We start from the raw sequence: 17,285 nt of genomic DNA, 5'->3' as shown, positions 1-17,285 counted from the left end.
TCCCAAAGCAGATCTATAATATAAAGAAATTATATAATTCAAGCCAACAGAGACTGGATACTCCAGGTGTGCAAAACTTTTTTTTTTCTTTTTTTATGCACAATGTATTTTTTTCATGAACAAGTTCCACATAACCTTCCCATTTCAGTTTAGAACTTAAATATGGGAAAACCATGGAAATAAAATATTTTTGCAAAAAATATCTGCCATCAATATTGTTTATTGAGGATGAGTTAAATTTATTGTTAAACAATTAAATGGAGATATAAAAGCAATTTTATTTGATGGTTGTTTTTAAAACAATACTTACATTTAACAAGGAATACAACATTAAAAGTGTTTGAGGCAATATATTTTCACTCTCTTGGGTTAAACTGCAGTATTGTTGAACTTGTGCTACATACTGTTCAGCTCACCAAAGCTAATCGCTTACCACGTACCATGTCAAATTCCCTTAATCAACTGGACATTCAATTCTTTCTTGAGTAAACACTTAATATTTTCACATGTGAATACTAACTGTTATTCGTTCAGGTAAGGCCTTTTCATATTGTTTCTGCAGGGCACACATGTGTGTCTCTTTAATGGCAGGGACACCCTGAGCTTTGACTGACAGCTCACAGAACTGCAGCTTTATTCAGTAAATAAAGTTCCCCTTCTGTCGCTCTCTCCACGTTGTGTCGGAGAAGCGACACTAGGGGTCTCTCTTGAGTGCCGATATATGCCTCTCATCTATGAAAAAAGGCCAATGAGAAGTTATGCAACCAGTATTTGCATACCCTGCCCCCAGACATACGGGTATTTAAGCGGGCAAATACGGGAGTTCATTCAGAAAATTTCTTCGGAGCCGATGGTCGTGTATGCAGTCTGCTGCGAGTCACACACCAGTTCCTGTTATTCCTCTGACGCTCTGCATGCTGTTGGATTTGACGGCGCACAACAGCGGCTTTTCTCCTTCCTTGCACGGCTGTGCATTGTTGCCCCTGGGCGCTTCGACAGCGCAGACAAACTCGAAAGTGTTCCATACAAAAAGAGTGATTTTATTAAGAGAGTAATTTCCTCTAAAAGAGCAAAATACAGCGGAGTTGAACGTCCTTTTCAGGACGCGTCTTTTTCAAGATGCCTTTCCGCCCCTGTGTTGTTCCTGGATGCGGTAGATTGCTCTCCACTTCAGACGGCCACTGCGAGAACATGACCATGACAACGTTGGTCATGAAAACAGAAAGCAAGCCACTCCAGCCACCCCCCGCATTGCTCCTTCTTGCCACGGAATTGAGGACGATGCGGCTGGCGCTGGAAGCGATCTGGGGATGGCAGCGGGTGCAGCGCCGCCGGGTACGCCCCCTCAGACCACCCACCCCGGCACGCTCGTTGACTCACGTCCGTGCTTGAGGAAACAGTGGCTCGCCTCACAGCCAGTCTGCCTATCCTCTCGAGCTCAATGCAGATGAGCTCGCCGCTGCATCGGAGAGCGCGGCATCTGACGCTGAGGACTCCCCTGGGCTGCCGCTTTCGGGTTGCAAGTCCACCAGGCCAAGGTGCTTAGAAACATGCACGGGGGTGGCCCTGATCCCGACGTGCTGTAGGAACACAGCGCAGTCACTCGGGCAGGCGATGGCTATGCTCGTGGTCCAGGAACGTCATCTGTGGTTGAACTTGGTCGAGATGCATGAAGCCGACAAGACTCGCTTCCTGAACGCGCCTGTCTCCCAGTTCAGTCTCTTCGGCGACACGTCGAGGACTTCGCCCAGCAGTTCTCCACGGCGAAGAAGCAGACGGAGGCCATCTCTCATATCATGCCCCGCCGCAAACCTGCCGCCCCGGGCCATGCCCCATCTGGCTGGGGGCTGCGGCTAAGAAACACTCTGCTCCGCCTCAACCCGGGCTCAGCTCTCAGCCCCAGCGTCGAGCACTGTTCCTCACAAATCTGAAAATATCTTCATGAATATCTGAAACAAATCTCACAAATTTTGAAAAATCAACATAAGTTTACAGATTTGAGTTTGTGGGACGAGACAGAGAGAGGCAGGATGGCACAGACAGAGTGAAGTGAAGTGATGGGGTGGATAGCGAGTGGGCCTCCGTGGCTCTAGGTCAGATGGTAACAGAACAGTGAGATTCACTCCATCCATAAGCTCTACTGAGAATCCAGAGATAAACATAATGTTTTGTATTCTGTGTGTGTTAGCGTGTCAGTGTTGCGCTAGCGTGTGTGTGTGTATCTCCACCCACTGAGCTAATAAAGAGCTCATTCTATCCCTGACAATAAGACACAAGACTTCCCTTAAATACACACACACACACACACACACACACACACACACACACACACACATGTCGTCATCCACCTCCAAACAAAGAGAGCTGTTGTAGGACAAGGCCTCTGACCCACTCTTTCCACAAGTGCGAGCACGCACACACACACACACACACACACACACACACACACACACACACACACACACAGTCAATCTTAATAAAATCTCCAAAGAGTGTAGAAGGAATCACGGCCAGCCACTTCAATCAACGGCAGATCGATTGTGTATCCAGAGCATCTCACATTAAAATAATACTATCACGGACACGTTTAAAATGACGTCAGATGACAGAGATGCCCCTTGACTTTCTGTAAGGACTAGAGGTTGGGTGGCATTTTAAAGTATTGTGATTTTTTTTCTCTCACAATACTGTATCAATATCCAAACAGTAAGCATGACATGATCATCACTAATACACGTGTGAGAAGGCAAAACATTTTATGGCATTAGATCCATACAAACCCTCAGATTATCTCTATTAGATCAAATTACTAATCAGAATAAGATAAAAATACAAATCTATAAAGTTGGTACCGGTGTCAAAAATTATTTATTTTTTTATTAAGGAGCAAAATTTGCCCCCTGGAATTGATTTTCAGGGGCATTTTTATCTTTATTAGGGCATAGGTTTTCTAACCATATTTAAGCCTAATCAATTTATTCAAATTAATCTGAGTAATTAATCTGTTACCTTTAAAATTTTACCAGCATCAACTTATATTTTGTATAATAATATATTTAACTAGGTCTAGAATAAAACATCTTTATAAATAAAACAAATTCATTGAGAATTTAGGGAGTATTTTAGTCAATTTAAGTGCCATTTCTAATCTTTTAAAAGTTTAGCACTCGAACTAGTAGAATATATAATAGTTTGAATCAAAATACACTTTTAAAATGTATTGTTGCCCAGATATAAATATAACATATCAGCAGCACTTGAATCCAACTCACTAGTTACAGTAGTTAGTACAGTCAGAACAACAAGGGGAAAGCTAGCATGAGGGAAGAAAAAGGGGGCACTTGATACATTCTAAATGATCACAATATTAAAATGGCACCGAGATGGCTTGGCAAAGGAAAAACTATTAACATGTAACCACAGTGGATTTAAAAAAATTATTGAGCTTTATTGAGTTCTGTAGAGGAGTTTGTCCCAATATAGGACAGTTTTGATAAGAGTGGGATGTGAATTGGTAAGAGAGGGAATGTTTAGCTGGGCGTCAATCATGTGCCGAGCCAGACAGTAAAGATGGAATATTTCTGTGTCCTGATGTCCTATGGAACATCAACAGTTTACATTATAATTTTTTTGGAATTTCCACACACGTGTGGCAGGAAAGAGATGAGCTTATTCTCAGCAGGCCATCTACAGTAGAACATGACTGAAACAACACCCTAACTCTGCATGAATCAAGTCAAATTCCAGTCAAGATTAAAGCAGTAGTAAATGTGAAAGCCCTGTTATGAAAGTATTAGACTGAAGATATGAATCAGATGGAGGAGTTCAGTGTGGGATTGTGGGTTAGGGAGGCAGTGTAGATGTGGAGGAATGGTGGTGAGTCACTAACATCATGAGAGGCAATAGAGGAGAGAAGAGAAGGAAATAAAGAAAGAGAGGAACATGATGAGACTGGAAAGGAGTGAGGAGAGAGAAGAAAGGATAATAGAAGTTAGAGTAGATGGCATATTTAATTTCATGTTGCTGGAATATAAGTACAGTGTTTTCAATATGTTGTACTGTCTTACAGAAATGTTCCGGGTTTAAATAAGTTGAAATCTTCGGTATGCTGTCGATTATAACAAAAAAGTTCAGCTCATCCCTCAGTGTGTAAAAACACACAATGGTAGTCTATGGAGCATTGCACTTGAATAAACGTTAAAATACACACTGTTTTGACTTGAACATCATTCGTGTTAAAATGAAACTTGTGTGATAAAATCACTTAGTAACCCTGTCTGGGCAAAGTATTGTATCCAATATTTCAACTCCTGTCATGAAAAGTTGGTAATCCATGCAAAAATACAGGAGCGCCACGGGTTACAAAGAGAAAAAAATCCACCCAAAACATGGATGTGAACCCACCCTTCATCAGCATAGAATAGTAGTCCTACCACTAATAGCTCTTTTTCGAGGACATGGTTCGGGGGGGTTTAGGGGCAGAAAAACTGGTTCCGCATCAGACCCAAAAGCTTGCTGGTCTCTACACAGGAACAGATTACGTCAGGCGGTGGGATTATGTTTTGTCAATCAGGTAAAATTGACCAAACAACAACAGTATCTACCGTCTGCAGCAAGGAAAAATGTGTCACTCGATAACAAAAATAAAAACCCCTCAGATATAAAGCGTTGAGGAAATGCGGACAAAACGATCACTCTACTTGCAAAATGGTCTTCTATGGAGATCAGAGATGAACTCGAGATTGCAATATTTTTTCCCTCTAAAATTTTTTTACATGACTTGCGTACTTAAGTATCTTCAAAACTAAAAAAATCTAAATATAACTATCTGACCAATGTTAAGAATGATTCCACTGTTACAATTTATAGTACTTGGCAAGTTAAGCCACATTAAAAAGTCCATACAAAAAGTAATACTTGTCATCTTGAGCGTAGATGAAGTCTCTGGCAATCTTGTTGAGCAATGTAATAACTAGGGCTGTCACAATTATAAAATTTGGCTGACGATTAATTGTCAGCCCTGCGATGGACTGGCGACCTGTCCAGGGTGTCCCCTGCCTTTCGCCCAATGTTAGCTGGGATAGGCTCCAGCCCCCCGCGACCCTGTACACAGGATAAGCGGTTGACGATGGATGGATGGATGGATGGATTAATTGTCAAACAAATAATTGCGATTATGATGATTTATTGTCTGTTTGAGGGCTATACTGATTAATTGTCTCTTTTAGGGCTTTCACGATTAATTACAATATAAATTGTCATATTTCTTAAGGTGCGTGTGTGCTTCATACATCTTAAGAAGTAATATTTAACTTCAAATATTTAAAATAGGGATATAAGATTTCTTTTTAAAGCTTTAAAACAATACGAATGACATTAAAATATGTTTTTAGATATCAAAATATTTCTAAATACTTAAAATAGGTCTCTTTGGTCAACTTTAGCTTTGGTAAATTTTACATTTACACTTGTTTTTGAAACTAATTCTAAATATAATGAGTTAAAATATAATATACTGTATATATATACATATATATATATATATATATATATATATATATACACAGAATATATTTATAATTCGTTTCAAAAACAAGTTGATATATATTCATCTTTGTTTGTTTATATTTTTGCGGGAGTAGGCCGTGAGCTTCTGCTGACTGCGCACACATAAGAGAGTTTGAGAAGCGCTTTAAACGCTCTTCCGGACAGGAGCAGCTCTGGGTTGATGTTCACGGTATGGCTCAGTGACGCTCTGAGTTCAACTGAATGACACACAAACGCGCCGTTCATTTCATTTATATATTCACTTAAAATTCCCTTATTTGGGCATTAAAATGAGATTGAAATTTAAAGTGCACAATACATATTTGAGATAACCATGGTTAGATCAAACAGCCACGATCAGATGATTATTTAATAATAACAACAGGCCTAGTAATAACGTTGGATTTGTTTAAATATGTCCTCAAAAACAGGAGTACAATTTTTACACAAACAAGTGTGAGATGTTTGCACACTCCATGTTTGTTTGTGGCAGGTGAGGTAGTTACGTAAAACTACCACATAGCCACGTAAACCATTATGTCACCATTTGGTTCTCAAGTAAGTGGAAAAGCGGGCCGGTTTGCGATAGGCTCCAGATTGCCACAGCGGTGAACCAGCCGAGCACAGGATTGGCACACGACCCATCGCCATTTCGGTGGAAAAGGGGCTAACTGTGTAACTCTGTGTCAGTACCTGCTTTGTTATGTGAGATGGTGAAAGTCTGATAGAAATCATATATAAATAAAGCAGCAATAGCTGTGCTTCACAGTGACACTTCACGTGACATACTTCCAGAAACATTTCTGAGTGATGGGACAAGCAAATCATCGAATCAGAATTATTCATTGAAACGGACAGTTTGAACTGATTAATTGAAATGAATCGCATTTAGTAAATCTCTGCCTTAACGCTCTCATACATGCAAAGTCACGATACAAGAAAAGATTGCAAAACTTGATAGTCTATAAAACCTAAAGCCAAATTAAAACGCTCATCAGACTCATTGTGAATATATTGTGAATATTCAATATTTTGTTTACCTAGCCAAGGTGATGTCATATGCCTGTGAACACACTCATGATGTTTTCTATTTACAAGAGAATATATTTAAGGTGAAAAAAATCTAATCTGTACAAAACAGAGCTAAAAATAGAAAAGGAAAGAAATTGAGAGAAATAAAGAAGAGTATAATTTGGATTATCCAACATTAGTGGTGGAGATTTTAAGATGATGTTTATTTCCTCTGGATAACTGACATAAAACACAGACTAAAGCACACTCACGGTTAATCCCTCAATATGCTGCTTACATGGGATATCTTCAGTGTTTGCAATCATGCAATCTCTTAAATCACTTCGTTGTCATCTCCTAGTGAAAGCTCCAAATGAAAAATGATTCCTTAAATCCATTCCCTTAACACAAAACTGAAAATGACATGATATTGCTGCATAGTCTGGCTAAAGCCTGTAATCAGTAGTACACATAGAGGCCTCTCCACTAAAGCCCAAAGTATACTTTAATTTTGACGGTAAGGCTCAGCGTCAGCATACAGTCAAACGTGAGCCTTTCAAAGTATACTACATATGACTGTGCACACATACACACGCGGATGCCACATGGCTCATACGACTGCTATGAGACAACTGACTATTTCTCTTCAGGAGTTTAGACCCATAAAGATGATTATTAGTCTTTCAGACTTGAGTTATACAAATGCAGAAACCTCCTGACCTCCCTACATAGCGTTCTTGACTTGCACATCTGCTATTGTTGTTTTTACCTTAATCTCCTGATGTTTAGCTGCAGCTACATCTTCTAGCTCTTCTTCGTGACAGCACCAGTTTAAATGTCACCTAGTGGACCCACTAATTAGTGCAAATAATTACAGGTGCATGAACATTCTGCGCATTCAAAGATGCACGGTTAAGGTCAAAGTATTCGGTCAGATGTGAATGCTGCGCATGACGCAAATCCCATTATCAGCAGAGTGCTCAACCACTTAACGCGCACAGCCCGATTTTTCTAACCATGTGTCTTTCAACACGCAGAATGCGCCTTTGCACATATTATTCAGTCCACAAGGTGGCAACATTCACATTTAAGCCTTTGCCGCATGAAGAAGCGTTAGAAGAAAATGTAATGGCTGCTAAACATCAGGAGATGAAGGTAAAAACAATAAAAGTGGATGATGTGCAAGTCAAGAGCACGTGTGTGAAGAGGTCTGGAGATAAATGCATTTGTCTAACTTGAGTCTTGAAGAATATAAAGAGATCTTTATGGGTCTAAGCTCCAGAAGAGAAATAATCCGGTGTCACATAGCAGTCGTAGCACGCACCTGTGAAATCACTTTACAAGCTAATTTTTTCCCCATGTTGATGTATTTCCTAATGAAACAAATTTGAGTGTGACATATAGAATGCCTTTTTTTTTTTTTTTTATTGCCATAGGCATTAATTGTGTCACATTCATGAACCATAATTTGCTCCTTGCTGGTCGGTTAGTGGTGGTGTTATTTGGGGGGACATTCTCATTATAGAAAGCATTTGGTTGGACAAAATGTCTGTGCAAGATTGAATGTATGATTGATGAGGACACACCCCTTGTGTGATGTAATTCAGCTGACTATAGTAAGTCCCGAGAAGACTCTAAAATATAGACAATAGATAACTCTACATCCACTTTGAGGATCAACACTGATCTGCTAAAGAAGGTAAGTCAGGGACGAAAATAAATGTATGAATGAACAAATGAAGATCAGGTCAAAAAATGGAACGTAGTCTAAATCTGTTGGCTGCTCCTCTGCCAGCCAGCATTTAGAATACAATCACCTGTCTTTCCTCTAATGAGATGAGCTCCTGCAAAGGTAAATTGGCAGGGATTACAGAAAGATCAGACTCCATACAGTCAAAGCTATCCAGCAGCAGGGTCAATCCCATAACACAACACAAAAGCCATTCAGTATGCTTGCCTCTGTTGCTCTACATTTAGATTGAGTAGAAATAGGCCTTAGTCTTCATTGGTCAAACTAAAACTGTCTCAGGATTTCAGTTTTTAAATAGTGAATGATTAAGGGGTTGGACATGCTTAAGGTTTTGTAATTATCAGCTTTTTCAGATGCAATAAGGCGGTGTGGCTTAGGAGTGATAGTTCTGGCCTTGTAACTGAAAGGTCAAGTCTCACAAATGGTGATCCGTAAGTTATTTCCATTGTACCCTGTAAACTTAAACCCAGGTTGCTTAAGGAGGATTGTGCCTGAAATAAGTGTACCATAATGTACTTGTTTCTGATTTAATTACTTAATGATTAACATGCGAAGTGACTGTTAATAGAAATTAGCAATGCTGTTCAACCGCTAAACTTGGTGAAATTTCTAGGCTAGCTTAGTCTTTTTGGTGATGCTGAGTGAGCAAAGATGTTGGCTGGTTTAGCTACACTGTAAAATGTTGTGACCAGCTATTGTTACCTTAAAGAGCTATTTCTACCTTATATAACCCTGAAAATGAGTTTTGTTGGTGTAACTAAATAAATAAGATTTTTGACCCAAATCAAATCAGAAAATGTAGTTTAATTATTAGGTTGAAGTCTTTACAGTGCATTTAAAAAGCTTGATGTGGACATCAGCACACCAGCATCCTATGCTGGGAACCAACTTTCAAAACATTTGCTGGTGATATATATATATATTTTCTTTTTCAGCAGGGAAGACAGCGACTCTTGTGAGAGTCTTACCTGAGAGCACGGCTGAGTTTGTCGTAGTTCATCTGAGGTTTGCACTTACGGGCGCCCCACAGCCTGGCCACCTCATCAGGGTCTTTGATCACAAACTCTCCGTAGTCCCCCTGCCAGGCAATCACATCATGATACTCCTCCTTTCTCAGCAGCTCCAGAATGAAGTGCCACAGCTGGATCTGTCTGGAGCCAGGACTGGACTCCGGCTTATAGGCCCAGTCTGGGAACGCAAACCCTGCAGAGAAAGAGAGAGGAGGTGGAGGGAGAGATCAGACACTGCTCGAACTGTCCAGATGTAGAGCGAGGTGATTTTTGGGTAATGAATTTTTCAAATAAATATTCAAATAAACAAATAGTAAAGAGCAGTAAGTGATTTCTATTTTTCTTTTCAATCCTGTTGTGTAAATAACTGCAAAACAGACAGAGGCAGGTCTATTATGTGTAAATGTGTACAGCACAAAATACGTACGCATTACACACTCTGTCGGATAAATGGATGAAGGTGGAGCGACTGCTTGTTCCTCAAATTAATTTGAATGAGAAGTTAAGAGGAGATTATGAAGAGAAAAGTGCTTCCTCCATGGTGTGGAATTGGTTTGGCTTTATAAAACGCGATACAGAGCAGAAAACGGTGCTTTGCAAGATTTGTACATTGCGCATGTGGATATATGTAAATATCAATGTGTGTGTATACAGTATATCAGTGGTCAGGGCTTTACGTGAGACTGATAAAAATAATTAAACACAGTTTTGCAATGACAGCTGTACGTGTCATTAGATGAAAAGCTTGTCTAGAATGCAAGAAAAAATTACACTTCTGCGGCATGAAATTTCATTTGGGCGGCCGTCAAAGCAAATTCAATCCGCTCCAAACATGCCTCTATCCAAACACGCGCAGCTGTGTTTTGTGTGTGTGTTGCACACAGTCTGAAACACACAAGAGCGTGCAAGTCTTGAAATCATCCCAGTCCCTTCTTTTGTGCTGCTGTAACAGAAAACACGCAAATCACACCCGTTACTCATTCAGGTTTCTCTCGATGTCAAATGGGTTTTTAAAATACACATCATAACCCTTTATAAAATTCTGTTTGATATCAGGAAACAAACCAGATATAATTTTTCTTCAGATATTTTATATTTTTTTTATAGAGATTACTAAAAACACAAAGTGCCTTATTAAGTGTTTTTTTTTTAATGTATATGTTATTTGACTTTTTGCATTGCTTTGAGAAGATGTTAAGTTTCTTGAGGAAAGTTACAACAATATTGATAATAACAACAACAACAATAATAAAAAGAAAATTATAAGATGAGGAAGTTTTCATTTATAAAGTATTTAATTCACTGACTAGATTACTCAAAATTACACATTTCGATATAGCTTAATATATAGTACAATTTAAAAATGTAATTATAACAGTATATATATTGTTATCATGATATAAAATTACTCATATTTGATTTAGGATTTTGGTCATATCGTCCACCCCTACTTAACCCAAAGTAAATTACTAAAATAATATTTATGTAGAACACATTTAAAAGTGTTGTACAGTTGAAGTCAGAAGTTTACATACACCTTAGACAAATACATTTAAACTCGGTTTTTCCTGACATTTTATCGCAGAAAACATTCCCTGTCTTAGGTCAGTTAGGATCACTACTTTGTTATTTTAAGAATGTGAGTTGTCAGAATAATAGTAGAGAGAATGATGTACTTCAGCTTTTATTGCTTTATCACACTCCCAGTTGGTCAGAGGTTTACATACACTTTGTTAGTATTTGGTAGCATTGCTTTTAAATTGTTTGTACATGGGGCAAATTGTTTTGGGTAGCCTTCCACAAGCTTCTCACAATAAGTTGCTGGAATTTTTGGACATTCCTCCAGACAGAACTGGTGCAACTCAGTCAGGTCTGTAGGCCTCCTTGCTCGCACACGCTTTTTCAGTTACCTTGAAATATCTTGACTTTTTTGTACTTAAGCCACTTTGCCACAACTTTGGAAGTATGTTTAGGGTCATTGTCCATTTGGGAGAGCCATTTGTGACCGAGCTTTAGCTTCCTGGCTGATCTTTGTCCCCATGTGCACCTGCAAAGTGTATTCTGTAGTATTCTACAGTTGTACTGATGAATTTGGTACAATTCCCACTGGAATTGTGATATGGTCAATTAAAAGTGAAACAATCTGTCTGTAAACAATTGTTGGAAAAATTACCCATGTCATGCACAAAGTAGATGTCCTAAAGACTTGCCAAAGCTATAGATTGCTGATATTAAATCTGTGGAGTGGTTAAAAAAATATTTTTAATGACTTCAACCCTAAGTATATGTAAACTTCTGACTTCAACTGTATGTACATCTGTTTGTTTGTGTTTTTTTTGTGACAGCTAAAGAAACTATGGCAATGAACAAGGAGGAAATATAGACAATATTTTAAATTTAAACGGAAAAACAAAACTCTATGAACAGAAAGTAATTTAAAGAGTAAAGTAATTTGTAATGGGATTACTTTAAGTAATCGGTAGAGCAATCTGAGTACAAAATTAGTTAAGCAATTAGTCATTTGTAGTTTATTACTATTTTCAAGTAACTTACACAACAATGGTCAGGATTCAATAGTACTAGTTATCCATTTTTATCTACTGAACTCTGTACACACACAAGAATTACAGATTTATAGATACAGCCATAATTACCTTTATTAGTCATTACAGACAAAATCATTATTGGTTATTGTATCTACCTTCAATATCAGCACGTCTCTTATTATTGGTCCCCTTTAGGTCAAATTGAGGTCACCTGCAATGTTACTCTCAATCTAACACATAGTGTGATTTATGCAAATTATTCACTATTAAGACAAGGCAAATCATTTGAAAGGAGAGCAGTGAGGATAGAGGGTGCCTAAAGAGGGTGAGAAAGGGTGAAGTGGGGTCAGGGAGGGTTTCAGGTAACGTTGAAGCTGGTGAAGGTCGGATAGGGTAACGGCTCACACTGGTGTAAGATGTTCTTCCACAGCTGATCCTCTTTACACTTCCATCATTCCCCCTCCCCAACACAAATGTTTACTTAGCTATCTAAATAGGGACAAACCATGGGCATATATAATTTTTTTTATATACAACTGAATATAATTACTATAGACTAACCCTAGGCCACACCCTAACCCTAAAAAAAGCATTTTTAAAGATTTCAAAAACATTTACTTACTGTAAAATGTATATATCATTTTAACAAATAAGGACATCCTAAATTTCCCCAAGGGAGAATTGTGTCAGATTTAGTACACATCTGGGGACAAATCTGTGCCTGAAGTAGATTTAAGTCTGTAAACACACAAAGACAGTAATCCAGTCTCAACAGAAACCACAGAGAAGAGAGCATCAAATCCAAAACTGGCACACAAAGATGTTCTCAGCAGATATGGCATGATAAGTATTCAGGTAACTCATAACTACGTATATACCGAACAACTTGCATTAAATTCAAATTAAGTTTTTAATGCTGTGCTGGGTATATAAAGAAAAGCACTTCGGCCATATTTAAAACGGAATGTACTCTAATGGAGATCTGCATTGGGTTTAGCTGCACTAAACCTGCATTTCATCATCAAATTAATTTTGTAATGCAGTACAAAATGCATCTTTTCCACACTTGGGAGCTCTATGAAACATTATCATTTACAAACCAGGGGACTGGGCTTTCAAAATGTTTGAAATGGGTCTAAAATCAAGCTTTAAAATCAACCTTAAATCATGTGCCATTCTGTCTTCATTAAAAGTTTTCCAAAAGCACTTTAGCCAACAACTACAGATAATATAATAGTCATGACTCTTTGTAGAAAGCAAACTAACTTGCTTCCTCTTGATGACTCATCAGATCTTAATTATACACTAAATCTGCTGTTTTTCCTGTTTCTACCGGTCACAACAACCTGAACAACATTTATTTTCTTTTTTCTAAATGACAGTGCAAATCAGTCCAGAGAGAGGCAGTTAACAAATAATTGAATGGCCGTTACACCTGGAATGGCAATGCATTTATTTAAAATTTTTTGCAAATAAGCAGAAAGGTAGAAGGAATAGCCTAGTTTAACAACAAATGTAAATTTGTTCATCATTTACTCATGTTGTTCCAAACCAGTATGACTTTCTTCCTTTATTGAAACACAAAAAACAGATTTGTAACAACATGAGCATGAGCAAATGATGACAGAATTTCCATTTTTGGGTGAACTAGTTACATGGTACTATTACTGATTAGCATAACAATACCAATAACAATATTCTAGTACCAGCTTTTTACTTATTCATAACTTTTATAAATACACAATAATACGTGAACTGTAAAATAAAGTGACCACAAAAAGACTTGCACTGACATGCAGAATACTCTGTAACCACTATGGTCTCTTTAAATATGACACACTCTGTTTTTCTCTCTGTTAGAGGGCACATCTGATTGCTCATTTAAGAGGTCAAATGTACTATGCACCAGAGAGCGAAGTCTGACTTCAGAAAATGCAGACAGGGATCTGGTTTCACAGCTCACATTCTCTCACTTACACACACACACACACACACAAACACGCATGTTGTGTTTCCATGTTTTTTGGGGACTTTCCATAGACATAACGGTTTTTATATTGTACAAACTTTATATTCTATCCCCTAAACCTAACCCTACCCTTAAACCTAATCCTCACAGAAAACATTCTGCATTTTTACATTTTCAAAAAACATAATTTAGTATTATTTATAAGCTGTTTTCCTCATGGGGACCGATAAAATGTCCCCACAAGGTCAAAAATTTCGGGTTTTACTATCCTTATGGGGACATTTGGTCCCCACAAAGTGATAAATACACGCTCACACATACACACACACACACACACACACACATACACACGTTGGTGCAGATATTCTTATGAGGACTCTTCATAGACACTCTGCATTTTTACATTTTATTTAGCGATTTGAATTATGGGGACACTAGGAATGTCCTCATAAACCACATTTATAGCATAATACCCTTGTAATTACCAGTTTGTAACCAAAACAATGTCCTTGTAAACCACCTTAACCTGCCCAAACACACACACACGAGAAAAGGATATTTGCTATGAAGTCTGAGCCAAATTCAATGTCTGTCCAACTCCCTGATGAACAACGAAGAGGAGACTCCATGAGTCACACACACACACACACACACACACACACCAATGGGCACAAACAGATACAGTTATTGTTCAACACAAACACACCCATATAGTGAGCCACATTCAGATCTACACAGCTTATGACAATCATGCATATAATTCAACTCATTGAAACGTCTTGATTCAGGTTTGGATCTCAATGAATCGCCGCTGCCAGTCTAATCATCTGTGAGTGTGGGACTCAGGGTGGGCGGCTGTTACATATGCACTGAAACTCTAATGACAATGAGCTCATGTGTTAGGATGAAACCTCTTCAGGCACTGTGTGTTATTAGTCATGTTACTGGTGATTATATTAGAGGGTTCCAGCATCAATGCTTTGTTATGACCCATTTTTCACACTCGCATTAATTCTCCTGGAACCACTATGAAATAAAACACCGGCATTTCTCAAATTCTAGAGCTGTCAAAGTTTACACGTTAATGCATGCGAATAAATAAAAAAGTTGTACGCGTTATTTAATTACATTTTCTTTACTGTTAATAATGCATAAACCAGCTTATATACACACAAAAACACACACAACACAACAGTCATGTCAGTGATCAAATGATGGGCAAAGGACCTCTTAACACTATTTGATGAAAAACAAGCCCTGATGTGACTTGTGACAGAAATCAAGTACTCTGTAGCCTCTGTAAGGCACATTTAATTACCAAAGATACACTTCAAGTTTTAACTATCACAAAAATGCAGAACAAGATGTTGTTTGCAAGCGCTCAAGTGGAGTTCAAAGCGGCGCTTAATGCTGGCTTCACGATTACTGTAACAAGTTGGATACCCACAGTCTGCAGAGGATGAGATTTATGAAATTGAATGTGCATTGCACCTAAAATGCAATTGCATATTTCTTTCAATTAGTCAACCTCCCACTTAGATTAAAGTTACTTGAATTGGTGTTATTTTAGTTTATTTCTAACTTTATAATGTGGAAGGCTTTGTTTGGAAAATGTTAATAACGTGTTTTCTTTTCTAAGAAGAACAAAAGTGTATTTTGACTGAAAAAGAAGTATAGAGTAAAATTTCAGCATTTTATAAATTAATCGCAATTAAAACATTTAATCAACTGATAGCACTATCATATATACAAACCCATGTCTGCCACTAAATCTGCATATGGATGGATGGATGGAGTAAAACCTTATTGGTCAAAATTCCCGTTCCACATAACTCCACATCATTGGCTGAGACTGTGTCATGTTACGCTACATTTTCACATTCAGTGCGAAAAGACAATTTGCTTCACATGCCACTGGAATCTTGTCGCACCAGTTTGTGACTTGGTGTTATGTGTCTTGTTATGCGGTTTTGAAATCCACACATGTGTAATGAATTGTGTGTCATGAGAGTGTGTGGAGTTGGTGTCGTGTGAGCGTCTTAATGGCATGCCGTGTTGTGTGAGAGTGCATGACCTCGCCCCCCCCCACCCTACTTAACCTTTATGACCTCCCTCCCCCCATGCCTCTTTCCCTCTCTCTTTGCACCCCCCACCCCCCAGGGGAGACACTAGATCCCCATTACAGAAGAGAGAAGACAGACCCACAAACTCTCACACACACACTACATCAATAATGCAACAACCTGACCGCCTTGAGAGTGTGTGTAGGGTGATAATCTTTGTCCTGGGACACTGGAGCGCGGGTGTCTCTGTGTAAGAGTTAAAAAGCACTTTCTACGAATAAGGTACAGTTTGATGTCACATAAAATTTGTTTTAAAGCATTAGAGGCACACATTTTCTTTCTTTTTTTGTGAGAGAGCAATTAGATATGTTAGATATGTTATTATATGAACTAAAATCAAACAAGCATAGGACATAGCTAGTTTTAAACATATCTACTGTCTGTAAATATAAGTTCATCAATAACTACACTAACTATACTAACTAACTTTTGCAAACTAAGTAACCCTTTATGAATGTTAGCTTAAATTTAGGCTCAATTATTTATTTTATACATTTTATGTATTTAATGCTGATGATTATTTAATGATTATTGTATGTACACAGCTTACATTTTGGTAACAAGGTTGCCAGTCCCCAAACCTCATATAAAATGAAAAGAAAAGAGCTCATATAATATTTAGTATGACCTCCTGAGGTTAACGATCAACATTTTCTGAAGGTTAAGCACTGACCATTTGTTAAAAAATATAAAACGTTCAGACCCTATTTTGAACCCTATTTGTGGAAAGTTCCAAAAAGATTGAGGAAAACTTATAAGAATGTGGAAAACAGAGCGAGATGTCAAAGTGAGGAGAGACAACACAAGAAACTGCAGAGAAAAAAAGAGGAGAGAACAAGGAGGAAAAGAAAGAGGGGGCTTGAGGAGGGAGTGGGAGAGAGGGAAACAATGGAGAGAGGGAAAGGGGGATGGGGTGAGAGAGAGCAGGATGAGATCATTGCTCCTCTAGTAGTCTGTTGCCTCTCAGGTCAAATTGCCTCTCTGCTCTCTCTCTCTTTGCTCTCTCAGGCATCGATTCCTCTCAAGAATGTAAATCGTGTAGGCACTCCTGCACTTAAGTCTTTACATAGGAAGTATTTAAAGAATTCTGAGCACCCAAGGAAACTACAGCCCTGCTCTGCATTGTGGTATGTCCATACAGAGAGAGACAGAGAGAGAGAGAGACTCATAATAACTTTTCAAAAAGTTCTGAAGGAGTTGCTGTCGGGCAGCACAGAGGAAGGATTCAGCTGTTGGCAGGGAAAAAAAGAAAAGAAAGACTCTTCCTGTGTCTCCTCGCTCTTCTCAGAGGAAAGCTGCCAACAAAGAGAGTTAGGAAAAAAAGGATTG

At 38.4% G+C, this 17,285-nt stretch overlaps 1 protein-coding gene across 1 annotated transcript in view; it reads right to left on the bottom strand.

The window, feature by feature from the left end:
* Nucleotides 1-17,285, bottom strand: part of LOC127655972 (ETS domain-containing transcription factor ERF-like) — a 78,777-nt gene that overhangs the window by 15,497 nt on the left and 45,995 nt on the right. The window contains exon 2 of the mRNA XM_052144079.1: nucleotides 9,277-9,511. Within this exon, the coding sequence (XP_052000039.1) occupies nucleotides 9,277-9,511 (235 nt within the window). The remainder of the gene's footprint in view (nucleotides 1-9,276; nucleotides 9,512-17,285) is intronic.

Source organism: Xyrauchen texanus, chromosome 15 (assembly GCF_025860055.1).
Source record: "Xyrauchen texanus isolate HMW12.3.18 chromosome 15, RBS_HiC_50CHRs, whole genome shotgun sequence".
In the NCBI taxonomy this organism is placed as follows: domain Eukaryota; kingdom Metazoa; phylum Chordata; class Actinopteri; order Cypriniformes; family Catostomidae; genus Xyrauchen; species Xyrauchen texanus.
The sequence above is the reverse complement of the archived record's forward strand: the minus strand, read 5'-3'. Positions and strand labels throughout refer to the sequence as shown.